General features: G+C 44.9%; 1 protein-coding gene across 4 annotated transcripts; it reads right to left on the minus strand.

Annotated features, from left to right (window-relative positions):
- Nucleotides 1-190: 190 nt before the first annotated feature.
- On the minus strand, nt 191-16,845 carry TXNDC17 (thioredoxin domain containing 17). Of its 4 annotated transcripts, none has more exons than XM_078769468.1 (5): nt 16,474-16,845; nt 5,056-5,203; nt 4,668-4,749; nt 676-751; nt 191-511 (listed from the first exon to the last, which is right to left on the minus strand). In XM_078769468.1, the coding sequence occupies exons 1-5, from the start codon at nt 16,810-16,812 to the stop codon at nt 458-460; spliced, it is 699 nt and encodes a 232-aa protein (XP_078625594.1). In that variant the 5' UTR covers nt 16,813-16,845; the 3' UTR covers nt 191-457. The 4 variants fall into 4 exon arrangements, with proteins under 4 accessions (XP_078625594.1, XP_078625593.1, XP_078625591.1 ...); XM_078769467.1 differs by having other exon boundaries at nt 191-471; nt 16,474-16,844; XM_078769465.1 differs by having other exon boundaries at nt 191-477; nt 686-751; nt 16,474-16,841.
- Between the last annotated feature and the right edge of the window lie 1,630 nt (nt 16,846-18,475).

Below are 18,475 nucleotides of genomic sequence, written 5' to 3' on the forward strand. Positions count from 1 at the left end.
CTTTCCGTGCTTTGTCCCCCACAGGTTTCCATCATCGACCCTTTTCTAGTGAAACCCCCAAATCCAGAATTACTGCTCACCTCCTTTACCTTCCAATGAAAGTGTGGATGGTTGACACCAACACTCAAATAACCTTGCGTCCTTGCTCGAGTTAAAATCGCAAAACCAATGAAAAAGTTTAAAGGATGCATTTGAATATTTCAATCAATTTTTTTAATTTTACTGCAACAAATGTTACTTCAAAATGACCAATGCCATTCTCGCAAAGCATTTAATTTCGAAAATAATCTCTGCGCTTAGCGCTCGGTTTTCCGAAAGATCACTTTTGCATCTTTCCAAATCCAAGGCTTGCTTGCACTGCTTCCCGTGAAAGACGATGCTGCACTCTTCATGTCGTGGGCGATGTCAAACCTCTTCTGTGAGCAACATACGCACGAGCTCCGGCTGGCAACACTGTTTATCCACCAGCTTCTGTGACTGAACAGGTGACAGGTAACAACTTCCTGTCGATCTGCATGTAGCATGGAAGCACATGTGGCAGCTGTACATCATATTTCCCTCCCAAAATATTTCCCAAAAAAGCAAAGCCACTGGAATATCATCTCTTACAAAAATAACTTCATTTCCAGACTCTTACAAAGCAAAACATTCATGCCAGCAGTACGAGTTTCTTACCGTGCCGTACTTGAGGAGTGTCGGAATGCTTGTCACCTTGAGCTCCTTCCGAAACTCATTATGCCCATCTTTCCAGCTGCAGAACACAAGTATATTGCTGCGGTTTTGAGATTGGCACATTGAAGGCATTAAAGGTTTGCCCCCCCATAGTTAGTCACACGAGCAACACAAAGGCCCATTTGTAGTATAGTTATGTCTTAGTATGTGTAAGAATAGGCCATTTCCCCTCTTAGTACCTGTGTTGTGTAAAGACAGGAGAGTAAGCCGCATTCATTTTGTGTCCACCCTCCAATTCTACCTCTATGGGTGTAATATGGGATGGGCGCAATTCTACCTCTATGGGCGTAATTGATCCCGCGCCCCATTCGGCTGGCCACTAGTCGAGTAACATGAGGTAGGCCTGAGTAGGAGGGGTGCGGGGTCGGGGTGAGCGACGTGGGGGAGATGGTAAGAGCCACCAGCCAATCAGGGCTCTCGCGGCATGGCGTGAGGGCGGGGTGAGGTGCGTCTGGTGAGTTCCAGAGGGTTCGCGGGGCGGGTCTATAAAAGCCCATGCGAAAAGCCCTCGAGAGGACTTATCAGCAGGACTTGAACCGCGGTGGCGAAAGGAAAGGACTTGCAGAGGATAAGCACATTGCAAAGGACTTGCAGAGGATACGTGCGTCGTTTGAGGACTTGCGCAGAGAGAGAGAGAAGAAGAGGCGTTGAACTGTACAAAGTACGCGGGCGCAGCCAGATGCGCCGGTAACGCATATTGCGCTTTTCACCCACGCGAGTAAGCGCGGCCATAACCGCCAGCCATGCCAAAGTCCGCTCCCTACCATTCGCCTCGTGATAACCCGCTCCGTTCAGATGACACGCGGTGAGCTCCTGCCTTCTCCTCCTTCCATCTACACGGGACGTGCCGGGGACCGGAGAGAGGGCTGCACAGGAGCCATCCCTGGACGCTCTGAACACCGTCCTGCCATCTGCAATCCCCGTGTGAGTGTGTGTGTGAGACGGGCCTGTGTCCTTGGGATTAAGAATAAGACTGTATAAGCTGCTCTGTGTCTCTGCATCCTGTACTGTAAATACGTGCAATAGTAATTAAACCATTTGTTCTCCCTTTCTTTCCCGATTCGATCGTACCTGTGATTTCTCCATTGACTAAGCGTGGTACGAATACGATCGCTCCAATCGGGTCTAGTAAGTGATAATAGCGCGAATCACGTGTACGCAAACCGCTCGGCGTATCACCAACACACGTGGTTCGTGCGGGGCTTATCTCCTCGTTTCGGGGCAGCGTTAGTACTTAGGTAACAGCGAACTTGGTCCTGAAACCCTATCTAGCGCTGTCCGGAAGGGACGTGATAGGTCTCGGGTCACGCCATGTCAGGCAAAGACAAGGGGACTAATCCCCCCTTGGTAAGGGGAGAAGGCCGGCGGCAGATCCGCAACAATATTATTCAAACAGCACAATCACCATCAATTATAACTACTGGATTTGTAACTAGAAATTCAATTTCTGAAATTATTTGAAGACAAATTAACATGAAAAAAACCCAAAACAAAGCAAAAGTGGATGTGATCAAATATCAAAATGAATTGGCTGGCAGGATGTACACAGGTACACACACCTCTATGCGGTCCAACCTGGGTTTGAATCCTGACCCAGCTATAAACTTGACAGTTTGGTGTTTCACAGGCAGGGTCCCATCTGCCGGCGTTAGTTGGTGGACATTAATGATCCCATGGTGCCTTTCGTGAAGATTAGGCGACTTATCACCGGCACCCTGAATAAATTACAAATTCCTGCCCTGACCAACAGAGGGCACTGCATCAGCGGTACAGCTACTCCCTCAGCCAATGACGCTACCCCGCAGCCTTGCGCTGCATACGAACGAAGAGGAAGATGTCAAAAAGTTTGGGTTTGCTCGTTTGGCATTCACATCAAATGATGGAGCTCAATACTGGGACACCAGGTTCAAATCCCATCCGAGCGAATGCATATTGTACTGGGATTCAAATCTGATTACAGCCCATTGGTTGCATCTGATGTGTGTCTGTTTCTGATGCTCATTCGATTAGGGATTTGTAATTTGGTCAGGATGCCGGAGATGACTCGCCTCTTCACCGTGGGATCTTTAACATTCACCAACTAATGCTAGTAGATGGTACTCCCAACTTCACATCCATCTGGGCGACGGCCCACAAATCGATGCATCGGCCTGAATGCGAAACACCAGGACGGCAGTTTATAGTTGGGCTGATATTGAAACCCAGACTAGATTGCTCAGACGCAAGTTACCTTCTGGGTTACCTCCACGCCGTCATGCCAGCCCAGTGAGCTAGCGCATGTGTCCAAAATATGAAGGTGTATTGCTATGTCTGTTAATTTTCCTAAACTTCAAAATGATCTTGGAAACACTTTTATAATAGATTTTCTTTAAGTAAGATGTTTAAAGCCTGGAATAAATCAACAAGACGCCGACCGAGGTATGCCAACCCTTCTTCAGAGCAAAAACCAGTTTCCTCTTGCTTCCCACGGCGATTGGCATACTTCGATCCCATCGGCATAATATAAGTGTTACGGATTCGGCCCTAATTATTGTTGGTATTATTCTTATTGTTGGTTCTCAGTAAGGGTTATTGTGGTCAAAAGGTTTAAAAGCGCTCCAGGTAAAATGTGGCCGGAAATCGGATGGTGACCCTGAAGGCAAAAGGGAGCGATGAGGAAGAGCGCGTAAGGCGGAGAAAAAACGAGGCGTTTTGGGGAACAGCTCCGCACCGAGCTTGGTCGAGCGTCCATGGAGAGGGAACTTTGAGGCCTGGAAAGGAATATCGTGTGATCGTTGATACCGCTGGGGTCATGGAAAGGCCTGTGAAGCCAGGTACAGGTGGGAGATTCCGGAAAATCTTTGCCTGGTGGCTGCGACCCGAGGAAGAAGATACCGCCATTTCGGGGACCTCGCGCGTCGTTCGCGGACCCTTGATTAGTCGCGTCCACTGGTCCAGCCCTCCGGTGGTTTGCCGAGGATGTGGGTGCGCGATAGCGGCCTTTGAAGAATATGGTGCGGTTAGCGACTGCACGGTGTAGGTGCACGGTTGGATAGCGTCTTTGGGGATTCCTCTTTCCACCGCCAATTGGAGTTGGCTGGGACCACGTGACGGTCCCCACCTTACCTACATCTCCGTTCCCGCCTCATCGCCATCGCCTCCACGCCAGGAGCACCGTTGTGTGCTAGAGACATTGAGAAGGGCTCTGCTTCAGTCCCTGGGGGTTCCGTGAGTCTGAGCTGGGTACCATCTTAAGATTGGATTGCAGGGGTGATTGCCCCATTGTTGTGGGGTGCTTTTTGGTGTGCTTTTAATATAATACTAGCCGAAACCCGTGGAACATCCACGGAAGGGAGGATGTGGTGTATGGATAGAGTGTACCATTATGAATGGCATAGGGGATTTGCTTGTCCGAGTAAGAGTTAGGAAGAAAGATGAGAATGAAGAGTGCGTATATGAACAACGATCGCCGACACCGGCACAAATGCATGCTCTGGATTGTCCACTCAGCGGACGGCTTGCTTCGCCTTCGCCCAGCAGACGCCAATACGATGGCGTCATAAGATGGCGTCGTATCGGCAGTTAATCGGATGCTTTTGGGCCCCAAACGTCGGCTAATTCAGATTTTTCGAGTATGGCTGTACGTGATAAAGAGCGAGGTTCGTAGATCGTAAATCCATTAGTGCCGTGGGCATCAGGTCACTGGGTGCGGCGTAAAAGGGATAACAAAGTCGAGTCCTTACGCTATTATTATATAGATTTGTTCATAACCCTTGGTGTGGTTTCATTATTGATTTTATGGTTTCATTGAGAGTTTCATTATTGATTAATTTCAACAAAGGATAACATTTTTCTGCCGGGGACCCGCTCGGGGTTCGGAGGTTTACCGAGACCAGGGGATAGGGGAGGACCCCGTAACAAGGTGTGAGGTGAGAGAAAAACCATTGAATACTCACTAAGGCCGATCTCCAACTTGGCAGTAAATGAAGGTGCTGCCTGCTGGAAGATTTTGCAGCTCAGCTTGAACAACAGGCTCAGCTACATAGGTAAAGGGTTTGAGGAGAGAGAGGTGTGTGTCAGTGTGTGTGTCAGTGTCAGAAACACTGCATATCAAAAGTCACACTTTCATAAACGATTTATACATCATCACTCTGGTTTCTCTACCCAAAGGCAGGTTCAGTCCTTCCGGAGCAGTTCCAATGACTGGTGTTATTACACTGGATGGTTTACTTGATTCAACATATGATATTTAAATAAATGCTGTGGTATCTGTTGTGGTGTTGGAGTGCGTGACTGCCTATAGGGGTTTTTACAATCACAAATTGGGAACAAGGCGGGTGAGACCTTCAACACAGTCTGGGCACCAGCTGGTACCATCGGCTCCTTTACTGCTGCAGAAATATACAAAGAGTGTCTGCTTGCTTCTCTCCTGCACTTGGTGCATCAATTCCTGATATCCCGACACCTGCACCTGTTGCCCAACCATCGTGTCCTGCAGACAGACAATCGTGCACGGATAAAGGTCCACAATACCGGTAAAATGCAAAACAAACAAGAGCAATCAGATTGCAGACCCTCACCAGGATGTATTTTAAGTGGTTTTAAAGGCTTTTGTGTTCAAACAAATATGGCCGCCGAACGACGTGACCGATGACGTCATCATTAAATTGTTTTTTCTCCTAATTTATTCCTAGATTATGCTCAAGAAATTTCATCTTGATCAGATGAAGTTTTGTACTTGTCAAATTATGTCATAATAGAGGCACCGATGACATAATCATTAACATATTTTATTCCCCATGGAGAGTTCTTTACAATGAGCCATGTCTCAATTTTTTCTATTCAGCACTTTCGGAGATATAGAGGTGCAAAGTTTTTCGGGTTTTCCAAGATGGCGGCCGAACCACGTGACCTATGACGTCATAATTATCATTAGAAAATTATACAGGTGGAGTTGCACCTATGGTGAAAATTTCCTGTCAATCGGACCAACGGTTGCAGAGAAAATCATATTTATTCTGTGCTGACAAACAGCAGGCTAACTGACAGTGCTATTCTGTGCTGACAAAGGCTAACCCCCACTCTAGCAGGGAAAATGGCCTTAAAATGCATGTTGTTGTTGTTGCTGACAAACAGACAAATGAAAAATCACTCAAAGAGCGACACTTGGCAAAACAGGACAAAGTAGAATGGCACTCGGTGGAGCATACTTTTGACTTCAAAAATAATTAGTGGTTGAATTCAGTTCGCTGATATGAAAATCTGCTTCAAAGTTTAAGTTAATCGGATGAAAATTGACAATTTTAGAAATTCGGCATATGTTGAACTCAAAAGTAGTTGGTGGTTGAATTCAGTTTGCCGATATGTAAATCCTTTTCAAATTTGAAGTCAATCGAATGAAAATTGAGGATTTTAGTAATTTGAAAAAAGTGGTTGACCTTTGGCCTATGTTGACCTTTTGGTCTATGCTGAATGCTGATCTCAAAAATAGTTGAAGGTTGAATTCAGTTAGCTGACATGAAAATCTTATTCAAATTTCAAGTCAATCGGATTAAAATTGAGGATTTTAGAAATTTGAAAAAAAGTGGTTGACCTTTGGCCTATGTTGACCGTTTGAGCTCAAAAATATATAGGAATTTGTCAAACCACGAACTCTACCATTTGGTGAAGTTTCGTGAAAAAACTAACCTGTCGGCAAGTATAAGTGAGCGGACAGACAAACAAACACACAAACCGGAGTGATCAACATACTTGCAAATTATTATTTTATTTTTTTGCCAAATAACAAACAGCCTCAAGTGCAATACCATGTGCTCCTGCGAAGGTAATAATCCATACTTCATCAATCACTCATAATCACAAGTCAGGAAAATGATCGCAAAAACATGTCAACAATGTTTACACCCAATGCACTATTTTTGTACAAAAAACATGTGTGATCAGGGTTTTAAAAGTCATCTCATGAAACCTGATATATTTAGATGCTCGATATGAAAAATGTGGCTAGAAAATGATTTTTGGACTAAAATCATGGGATGAAGCTTTTCTTTAACAACAATTGATAGCGCTTGACTTCCTAAATCTTTGATCAAAAGTTCTCCACGAGATATTCTCCAGTTTTGTGGAAGGAAAAGGAAATGACGAGCACAGCATCACACTTTTTGGTTCGGAATTGGGGGTAGAGGGGAAAAGTAACGAGTCCTTACTGGGGAATGAAAAGCGAGATTTTGACAAATATGCATTACGAGTTGGCCTTAGTAATGGTATGAAAAAAGATTCGATGAAAGCAATTTACCAAAGGATAAAAAATGACATTATTCAAAATTGCAATTTTCTCCCTTAACATCCTTCATGGCAAGATTTTTTTTTTACCTCCGCCACCGAATGTGGATGGAGAATATGTTTTCAACCCCATCTGTGTCTGTGAACAAAATATCTCAAACGGTTATGGATGGATTCGGACGAAATTGGCAAAGAGGTAACATATGTGACAAGGACGAAATGATTAGATTTTGGTGAAGATCCGGATCCAGCTAGTAGAATTTTAAACGTGATTCTTCACCATTGAGTGATATGGCCAAAAACGAGGTGTAGATCAGGGTATGAAAGACTGGACCTATGGTGATTCCTGTGATTGATTTTGATTAAATGTGATTCTGTATTGTGATTTTCTGGTCGACTCTGAGATACAAAACGTAAACTGTTCACCAGGTGGAGGTATGCTGTTCTAGTTGAAAAGAAATGTTGCATTGGTCCATTTCAAATGTGAACTGGACCGGCACTCGGTAGAGAGCATACCTCCACCGACCGGGCTGCACAGTTTATTTTGTATCCCACTGATAGGCCACATCTGGATTCAGACATAAACCCAAATCGAAATGGTTTGTTCTTGACATCTAATCAACTCATCCACCAAGTTTTGACATAATCCGTCCACAACTTTTTGAGATATCCTGCTATGTATCGTTTTTGGCCCGATCTCCCAATGGTGAAGAATCAATTAAAAGTTCTAGTTGCCGGAGCCAAAACCGGATCTTCACCAAAATTTAATCATTTCGTCCATGTCACCTATGCTACATCTCCGCCAAATTTCGTCCGAATCCGTCCACAACTTTGAGATATTTTGTTCACAAACGGACAGACAGACAGATGAAAAATCGGTCAGAGACCGAGGACTTGCCGGAATGTATTTTTTTTTTTAAATCCAAAATGGCTGGAAATCTATACATGTATATACGCTAAGCAATGGTAACTGAGTAAGTGTATGCATATCCCTTGTCCTTTCAGAGTTATAGTGGTCTGAAATAAATTTTCAATGAAAACTTGGCCCCCTGACCTTTGACCCCAGAAAATAATTACAACAAGCATTTTTGACCATTTTATGCCACATGTTATTTTTCGGGAATTGAATAATGAACATTTTGGTGTTGGTTGGAAGGGAATCGGATAATGTTTGACAGAGTTATGAGTAAAAAAAACAATTTTTGACCTTGAGTTTGACCTTTCAAGGTCAAAGGTCATGGTACCAAATGAAATGTCGTATGTGACTTCCTATATGTCAGTAACAGTAAGTGTATGCATATCTCTTGTACTGGTTCCGGTCCCTCGAGCGACGGGGCTTGCTTTGATCTCTCCACGGCATCAAAGTTTGAGTGTTTTCCCGTTCGTTTCTTTGTCAAATTTCCGCTGCGTATGTGTTATTGTGTGTTTCTATTTGGTTTTGGTTTTGTAGTTGTTGCAAATTTGTGTGTAATTAGTCGTTTCTTTGTCCGCGCCTCGTGCGGCCTGGTGTCTCGTGCGGCCTCCTCGTCTCGACTTGTGCCCCGCCCCCTATATTCTCGTTTGTTCTTTCACCTCTGCTCCTGCTTTCTCAAATCCACGTTCTCACTTAGAGACTTTTCCCAGATTGTTTTCATGGTTTTGTTTAAATATTTATTTAAATATGTTTAAACCGCAGCGGTGATCCCCCCCTCCCCCCCCAGGATTTCCATGTTTTAGACGTTTCCCAGTGTGTACCCTGGATAAGAATAGGTATGCCGTATCCCTGCGTGTCGTAGGAGGCGACTAAGAGGGTTGGCGTCAGGAAGGGCATCCGGCCATAAAAAAAAAAACATTGCCTCAAAAAGAGAACCATGACAATTACAACTACATGTGGGCAGGGTACAGCCCGAAGTGGAGATCGGTTTCTGAGGTTTGGGACATGGAATGTAGGGACAATGACAGGGAGATCAGGAGAAGTGGTGGAAGTATTGGTCAGAAGAAGAGTGGACATATGTTGTGTGCAAGAGACGAGATGGAAGGGAAGTGGTGTGAGAATGGTGAAGGGTAGGCAGGGACAGAAATACAAGTTTGTGTGGCAAGGGTGCCTGGAGGGTGTGAATGGTGTTGGTGTCCTGTTTTCTGAGGAGTTTGTAGACAGTGTGGTGAGTGTGACTAGAGTGAGTGATAGGTTGATGATGGTGAAAATGATGATTGGAAAGCTCTTGGTGAACGTCATCTCGGGATATGCTCCGCAGGTTGGTCGGAGCGATGAAGAGAAGGACAGGTTCTGGTGTGCGATAGAGAAGCTGATGGAAAACGTGAAAGATGAGGAAGTTGTTGTGGTAGGAGGAGACCTAAATGGACATGTGGGAAGGAGTATGGATGGTTTTGACGGAGTTCATGGGGGTTACGGATATGGTGTGAGAAATGGAGAAGGTGAAAGGATTTTGGAGTTTGCTGATGGAGCTGATTTGTTGATTTGTAATACTCAGTTCCAGAAAGAGGATAATAAGCTTGTTACATACACGTCAGGTGGGTCGACGACAACCGTTGACTACCTGATGGTGCGTAGGCGAGATAGGGGGCACCTCCGAGACACAAAGGTGATCCCGGGGGAGGAGGCTGTTTCACAGCACCACTTGGTTGTCTGCGACGTAAGGGTGAAAGGTGCGAGGAGAGCTCGGCGGGTGAAGTACCAACCGAGAATGAAGGTGTGGAGGTTGAAAGAGGTGACAGTAAGGGAGGCATTAAAAGAGAGGCTGAGTAGGGTCGAGGATGATGTGGTTGAGCTTGAAAGTGGTTGGATGTCAATGAAAGCTAGTCTGTTGGGAGTCGTTGGTGAGGTATGTGGATGGACAAAAGGACCACCGAGGCACTCGGAAACATGGTGGTGGGATGATGAAGTTGGAAAGAGGATTGACGAGAAGAGGAAGAAGTTCAAGGAGTGGCAGAAGGCGAAGGGTACGGGAGCAGAAACAGCAGAGCATGAAAGTTATAAGGCAGCCAGGAAGGCTGCAAAGAAAGAGGTAGCAAAGGCGCAGGAGGCATGTAGGAAAATGTTCGGAGAACGCTTGGATTCGGAAGAGGGTCAGAGAGCGGTATTCAGGATTGCAAAGCAGATAGCGAAAGAGAGGTGTGATGTGATGGGGGTGAGCTGCTTGAAGGATGAAGTGGGACAAATCGTTGTCGACCCAGATGGAATTAAAGGAAGATGGAAAAGATATATGGAAATGCTGTTGAATACAGAGAATGAATGGGATGGCAACATAGAGAGTAACCCAGTTTTAGGACCGGCAGAGAAGATAACTGAGAAGGAAGTTGAGGAAGCGATAAAAGCAATGAAGGGTAGAAAAGCGGGAGGGCCGACGGGAGTTGTGGGAGATATGTTGAAGGCAGCAGGAAGCTGGGGTGTGAAGAGAATGACAGAGATCTGTAATCTGGTGGTGAAAGAAGGCCGCATTCCAGTGGATTGGGAACTGAGTACCCTCGTCCCTCTATACAAGGGGAAAGGTGACCCTCTGGAGTGTGGCTCGTACCGAGCGATAAAGTTATTGGAGCATGGAATGAAGGTATTGGAAAGGGTGTTGGAGAGGAGGATAAGGAAGAAAGTGAAGATCGACGAAATGCAGTTTGGATTTATGCCAGGAAGAGGAACGACAGACGTGCTTTTCATTGTGAGGCAGTTGCAGGAGAAGTACATGGAGAAGAGGAAGAAGTTGTTTCTTGGGTTTGTTGATTTGGAGAAAGCATTCAATCGGGTTCCACGCAAAGTATTGACATGGGCATTGAGGAAGTTAGGAGTGGAGGAATGGTTGATCAGAGTAGTGATGGCAATGTACAAGAGCGTGCACAGCTGTAAGGACGAAGGACGGGAACAGTGGTGAGTTTGAGGTGAAGGTGGGAGTGCATCAGGGGTCGGTACTAAGTCCACTACTATTTGTAGCTGTGATGGAGGTGCTGGCTCAGAACGTAAAGGAGGGTTTACCCTGGGAGTTGTTGTATGCAGATGATCTGGTGTTGATTGCGGAAAGTATGGATGGACTGAAGGAAAAGATGAACACGTGGAAGGAATGTATGGAGACAAAAGGTCTGAAGGTGAATATCGGAAAGACGAAGGTGATGGCAAGTGGTAAAGCATGTGGTGAGGTGGAAAGAACTGGGAAGTGGCCCTGTGCTGTGTGTAGGAAGGGTGTCGGAGTGAACTCCATTCAGTGTACAATGTGCGCTGAGTGGGTTCATCAAAAATGTAGTGGTCTGAGAGGGTCATTAACCAGTGTGGCAGCTACATTCAAATGTAAGGTGTGCACAGAGGGAGCTGCAGATGGAGGAAATGTTGAGTTGGATCTTGGAGACGGTGTGAAGCTGGAAGGTGTGAAAACATTTTGCTACCTCGGAGACATGCTGAATGGAGAAGGTGGATCAGACTCGGCAACGGTTGCTCGAGTGAGATGTGCATGGAAGAAGTTTCGGGAATTGAGTGGCGTGCTGATGATGAGGGGCGTGTCGTTGAAGCTGAAGGGAAAGGTGTGTGCTGCATGTGTGAGAAGTGTTATGATTTATGGGAGCGAGACATGGGTAATGAACGTAGAGCAGCAACGAAGGTTGGAAAGGGTGGAAATGCGAATGGTTCGACGGATGTGCGGAGTATCGTTGAGAGAGAGGAAGACAAATGATGAATTGCGAAAGATGATGGGAATAGAGCCTGTGATTGATGCTGTGAAGAGGAACAGGTTGAGATGGTTTGGTCATGTGTTGAGGAAGGATGAAAGTGACTGGTTGAGAAGAGTGATGGAAATGAATGTAGAAGAAAGTAGAAGACGGGGAAGACCGAGAAAGACTTGGCTAAAGATGGTGGAAGAAGAAATGCGGGCAAGGGGGTTAACAAGGAGAGATGCAGAAAATAGGGCAAAATGGAGAAGATTGTCATGGGGACCGCAAGGCTAACCCCCGCTCTAGCAGGGAAAATGGCCTTTTAAAATGCATGTTGTTGTGTTGTTGTATATCTCTTGTACTTTTAGAGTTATACAGTGCGTATCAAAAAAAAGGTAATCCGAATTCAAGGGGTTAATATGCAAAGGTTATTTAGTTTGACAATTTACATGCAGTTTACCAATTATGAGGAGATCCTCAGCTTTCCATTGATGCCTTTCATGCATCATTGCTGTCACACATGACCGAGTACATGTTCATTGAAAATGACAAGTTCAAATCGCATTTTTACAAGTTTGGCTAATCGGTGCAAGACAGTTTGAAATGGACGCATTACTTGTCGACTGCCAAGTTGATTATGTAAAATTGTTAAGCTGGTCTGGTAATCGTCGGTTGCGTCATCCTTTGTTGAAGATGGGCCTACAGTGTATGGGTTTAGAGACAGTCTGAGTCATTGAAAAGATGGTTCAACTTACGACTGAACAGCGGACCTTCGTGGTTACAACCTTTCACCAAACTGGAAGTTTGCAGCGAACTCATGATGCGTTCAGGGAACGTTTCCCAGAACGGGAGCGTCCAGCAGCCAAAACCATCTGGGCGAATGTTAGAAAATACCAAGAGCATGGCACTAGCCTCAACCGCAACAAGGGGAATTCTGGTAGGAGGCGCACTGGGCGATCGGAAATGAACATTGCAGCAGTAAGGCAGCAAGTTTTGGAGCATCCTTGGGATACCAGCGCAAGACAAAATGGGACGGGATTGCCTTCGGCAACATTCAACCGAATCACAAGACTGGACCTCCACCAACATCCATATCAGATTCACATCCGGCATCAACTTACACCAGGGGATTTTGCCAGGAGGCTGGTGCTTGCCAGATGGTTGATAGCACGTTGTGAAGCAGATGTCAATTTCCTGTGGTATCTCGTTATCGGCGACGAAGCTGCTTTCGCCATGGACGGCAAGGTCAATACCCATAATGTTCTTGAATATGCACCGACAGGACAACCGCCGGAATTTAATTTTGACACCAACATGAATCGACAAAAGTGGACTGTTTGGTTGGGACTTTGTGGAAGTGGTCAGGTGATCGGACCATTTTTCTTTCAAAGGAATGTCAATGGTAACAGGTATCTGCAGATGATCAATGATGTTTTACCGCAGCTGGAGGAGAACTTTGAGCAACAGGTTCGTGGTGTCTTCAGATATCTCTGGTTGGCCCAAAACGGCGCCCCAGCAAATCGTCTTATCGCTGTCCGAGATCGACTGAGGGAACTCTTTGGAGACCGAGTCATCGCCCTCAACCATGCAGTGGAATGGCCGCCAAGATCACCTGACCTCACGCCATGTGATTATTTCCTTTGGAGCAATTTAAAGAACAAGGTGTTCGTAACTCCTCCCCATGACCTTGACGAATTGCAGGGCCGTATTCGACATGAAGTGAATGCTTTGCACAATGACCCGGCTATGGTGAGACGAGCAGTTCAGGGCATGCTCCGCCGCTGTGAGCTTTGTGTTGAAAGGGGAGGTGGACATGTTGAAGGTGTGGGTGCATAAAGGCCAATCATTCCTGAGAAAAGTTCACATCTGACGTTCATTTTGCACCAATTATCCTGTCTTGTACCGATTAGCCAAACTTGTAAAAATGCGATTTGAACTTGTCATTTTCAATGAACATGTACTCGGTCATGTGTGACAGCAATGATGCATGGAAGGTATCGATGGAAAGCTGAGGATCTCCTCTTAATTAGTAAACCACATGTAAATTGTCAAAATAAATAACCTTTGCATATTAACCCCTTGAATTCGGATTACCTTTTTTTTGATACGCACTGTAGTGGTTTGAAATATATTTTAAATGAAAACTCGACCCCCCTGATTTCACGTTTTGGGTGACCTTGAGCTTGACCTTGGGCCTAGATAGTTAAAAATTGGGCACAGTCTATTCCAGGGAAAGACAAATATGTGTGTAAAGTATGTCGATGCTATGTGCAACGATGTAGACGTAGTACTGCGCACAAACAGACACAAACCGACCAACCAACATACTTGCCTGAATCTATTCCGGAAAGTAACAAACGGACACAGACAGACAGACAGACAGGGGTGAAAACATAACCTCCATCCACCTTTGGTGGCGGAGGTAATACAAAGTCTCAGCCAGAGAGATTTTTTTGATAAACTGCCAAGCGCATGAAGAGCCAATCAAGACTGTACTCACTGAGTATAGTTTGTTGATTTTTCAGAAAACACCGCAGGTAGATCACGACCAATCGATCACAGGCAGAGAAAACACAGACAGGACCACAGAATGAATGTTGGACGAGAATACAGTATAGACATAATCACAACGTCACATCATTGGCATTTAAACGGACAGATTTATCATTAGTCTTGAATAGTCTCGTACAAACAAACAAGAACAACATCGACACCAATGACAAGAAGAATATACCACTGTAGACTATCTGCTGAGATTAATAGTCTCAACCTTGGCTCATCAAATCGGCTAATTAGGAAGCACGTTTAATTAGCGCCAGAATAACTCGCACAGACTAGTAAACCATGCATTGTCATTATATTGTAGCATCAACACCTCAACTAACGTCGAGCACATTTCGGCGGAAGATTAGAATCCCGCAATGTACCAAACGGTCTTGATTCCAGTGTAAGCGTTCCAAATTATGGTGATTATAAGGTCGTGCGCGCAGATGAGGAGACTCACGAGAACCTCAAAGCTTTTAAATAAACCAAACGGGGTTATTCCCAAACAAACGACAAGCAGGGAAAATGAATTCAATAACGACTATATACAATGAGCGACACAAGGGTGAAATAAATCCTATTAAAAACTACTGCGTCTCTCCTGTCACAATGACAGACAGAGTGGGAGGACAAAACCAGGCGGCTTATCTCGTAGGACAAAACCACAGGTTAGGGGGGGGGGGAGGAAGAAGACAGCACAAGGGACCAAGGCGGGCGGGCAGGATGGCCTCCTTAAAGTTTTCCTCCTTCAGTTCTCCTCAGAACTCTTCCGCTCTCTTCACAAATGCAGCGAGCACCACCGTTCTCCTCACACAAAACTCCCTTTTCTCCTCATTCTCTGCGAGTTCCTCACACTCATCCCACCCGATTCTCCTCACAGAACCGACTGCTCTTAGCTCCTCCCTCATCTCCCTTGACAGCCCTTGGGCTCCACCCCCATCCAGGGGACGATTATAGCTCCGCCCCCTCTCTCCTGCCGAGCAGAATGCCACAGCTTCCACCCTCGATTTTCTGGGCTTTTGTGAAAAATGTTCAACAGAGATGTCACCCGGCACACATGGCGGAAGTTTACATGAAGTTTTACACACGTTTCCTTAACCTTTATCCATCTATATCTTATCACAAGCATGACCCTCGTATCGTGCACATTCAAACACAATCTTTAAGCTAACAAATCCCTACTTCCTTACATCGAGAATGGTTTCCGACTCATACGTGGTCCATGTTATGCTACACAGTTCTATCTCTTCTCAGGTAATCTCTATCCTACCCCAAAAACATAACACAATATGTACACATACATATATACATATACAGTCGGACCTCAACATTCACGGTCCCAACATTCACCGGTTCTGTGTATTCACAGTTGAAGAAATGCGTCCGCTTCTACATTCCCAGTCCTACGTATTCGCATGCGCAAAAAAAAATAAAAAAAATTCCCGCCCACCCACCGACTTATTTGGTTGATTATCCCTTTTCACCTAAGGGTTGAGATCTCAGGTTAATATTTTCTGTTTAAGGAAAAAGCCTGGTTCACAGACGATCGGGAAATCTTCGCATGGGAAGGAGAGAAAGGGGAGAAGATTATAGATGGGGGATATGATGTGGGGAGTGGAGTTGCTTGGTTTACGAAATCAATATTTTATATTTTATTTTTGATTGGGAACCACAAGTGATAATTTCATTATACAGTACATCTATTGCTTAGTTTTAAGTGTCATGGTTCCTTTAGCCTGCACACGATTAATGTGTAACTCTCTCCTCTGTAATATGGTGTAAATATTGTGCCGATAGATATATACCACCGTTTAGAGGCCATGTTTCCCTGCAGAGCGGGGGTTGGCCTTTTCGGGAACCGTGGTAGTTGTTGTTTTTTTTTGGTCCCCTTTTTGAAGCAATGTTTTACGGCCGGATGCCCTTCCTGCCGCCAACCCTTTTTGCCGCCTTTAACGACAAACAGGGAATTACCAGTGAACTGGTACTCAATTAGCCGACCTCGGAAGGATGACAGGCTGAGTCAACCCCCCTGGCGTTAATTCAGCGATCGACCGGGATTCGAACCCAGGATCCTAGGATCCTAAGCCGGCACCCTAGCCGCCAGCCCAACACCAGGGTGCCGATAGATATATATACAGTATATATTATGCACACACACACGGCGTTCGAAAAAGACCCAGACAACTTTGTCAATATATTTAGAATCACAAATGTAACAACAATACCCTTTGGTTTATATGATACAGAAACTTAGGTTTGTGCACACCATCAATAAACTTCAATTTGAGCTCTGTCACGAATCTGCACCTTATAGGCATAAAGCTTCAGTCTTTTATGCAAAATCCTGTGTACAGTGGTGGTTGGTAGTCCCAGCTCTCTGGATGTGCGTCGGATTGATTTTCCTGGATTTTGTTGAAATGATTCACGTACTCGTTCAACGTCTGCTGCACTTGTTCTTGGTCGACCGGTACTTTTCTGTTTCTGACAACTTCCCGTCTCCTTAAACTTCTTGTGCCACTCTCTGATACTAGTCCGCGATGGCGGCTTCCTTCCATACCTTGTACGGAAATTACGCTGAACTTGCGTGTCGGATCTCGTCTCGATGAACCATTCGACGCACTGAAATTTCTCCTGAGGAGTCGCCATTTTCTTTTACATTAAACCACCAGACCTGAAAATAAAGAAAACTTTGAGTTTCCATATCACATAAAACAAAGGGTACTAAATATATCAACTAAATATATCAACCATAGCTGTCCAGGTCTTTTTGGAACATCCTACACACCCACACATATATGTATAATTTCAAAACACCTGATCACAACCAAGTGTGCCTCACTGACCAGGCCTTCAATTGAAGTCCTCAGCATCATCCCGTTTCGGCCCTTCAACCTCAATACGGTTAGCTAAGTTGGGCCAGCAGAGGCACATACGCCTCCACATGCAGCAACTACACTTGGATGCGTACGTACCCCCACGCCCAGTCAGCAAGAACACAAACCACAACAACAAAACAACAGCTTCCACTCCCAGAATCCACAGCACCGAAAAAAACAAAAACATGTCGGAGCACCCACTGTTCGTAACTCGGTCAAATTGTTCGTGACTCGGAAATTGCCTCCTTCCCCATACATCAAGTTTCCTCCTTCCCCATGCCTCCTTCCTGCCCCCTCCCCCTTACATCAAGGCTCGTGGATGAGCTGAAACATAGAATTGATACAGAAAAACCCCCCAAAAAGAACAGCAGGAGGAAACAACCAAGAGCAGGGAAGATTGACAAAATAAAGTGGAGGGTGACATGGAGAAAATAGGGATGTGGACCAAGATTCTGACCAAGGCTAGACACAGCCTGGACGTGAGTGTGCGATGGGACGTCCAGTTTAACGTCCATCCGAAGGACAGCACACACATGAATGGATACATAAAATTTAAACAAAATGCAAACACTTAGAAGATTTATATTGTTCACTCCCGTGAGTGTTAAATCGTACAGAACCGCGCGACTCTGGTGTACACTGCAGCGATGAAAGAAGATAAAGATCTGCCGTTCCGGTTCACCAGTACATACATACATACATACGGGAATATGACATACGCAATCTAGGTCCATCATCTAGATTCTAGAGGTTATTTTAAAAACACATTGCAGGTACAGTGGAACGGTGGCATATCGAGGAAAAATGACGCTTGGGGTGAGATGTCAAATTGCCGCCCCTTGTAACTTCCCATAAGTCTTTGAATGGTGTGTGATTGTGTGTGTGTGTGTGTGTGTGTGTGTGTGTGTGTGTGTGTGTGTGTGTGTGTGTGTGTGTGTGTGTGTGCGTGCAGTATCCGTGTCAGGGCTGTAACCTTTTTACCATTGAAGATTTGTCATCAAATTTTCACCAACGCTTTATCATGAGAATATGGAAAAGGCAAATTAATAATTATGTAAAAAGGTTAAAGGTCAGCCTCACATAAAATCATCAATTTTCATGCGATTGACCTGAAATTTTAAGAATTTGCATATTGGGTCAATTAATGTATTCACCAATCAAAAGCTAGAAGCAGATTGTTTTTTTAGATCTAAAGCTCAAAGGTCAAGGCTGCAGAAAATCATCATTTTTCATTTTGTATTTTTTAAACTGTTGTTATTTTGAGCATACGGAAAATGAAGAAGAAGATGTCTGAATACAAACGGATGTGGATGGGCTTTGCATTTTTCTGGTTTATCAGATACTTTCTGGTTTAGCAGTTGGAACTGCTGTTAAACTCAATTCTGCAGTATAAAATTTGAAAATCGGTTCAGATTAAGAGTTTGTAGAGCGTA

This window comes from Myxine glutinosa, unplaced genomic scaffold (assembly GCF_964187855.1).
Source record: "Myxine glutinosa unplaced genomic scaffold, kmMyxGlut1.1 SCAFFOLD_2610, whole genome shotgun sequence".
Lineage (NCBI taxonomy): Eukaryota > Metazoa > Chordata > Myxini > Myxiniformes > Myxinidae > Myxine > Myxine glutinosa.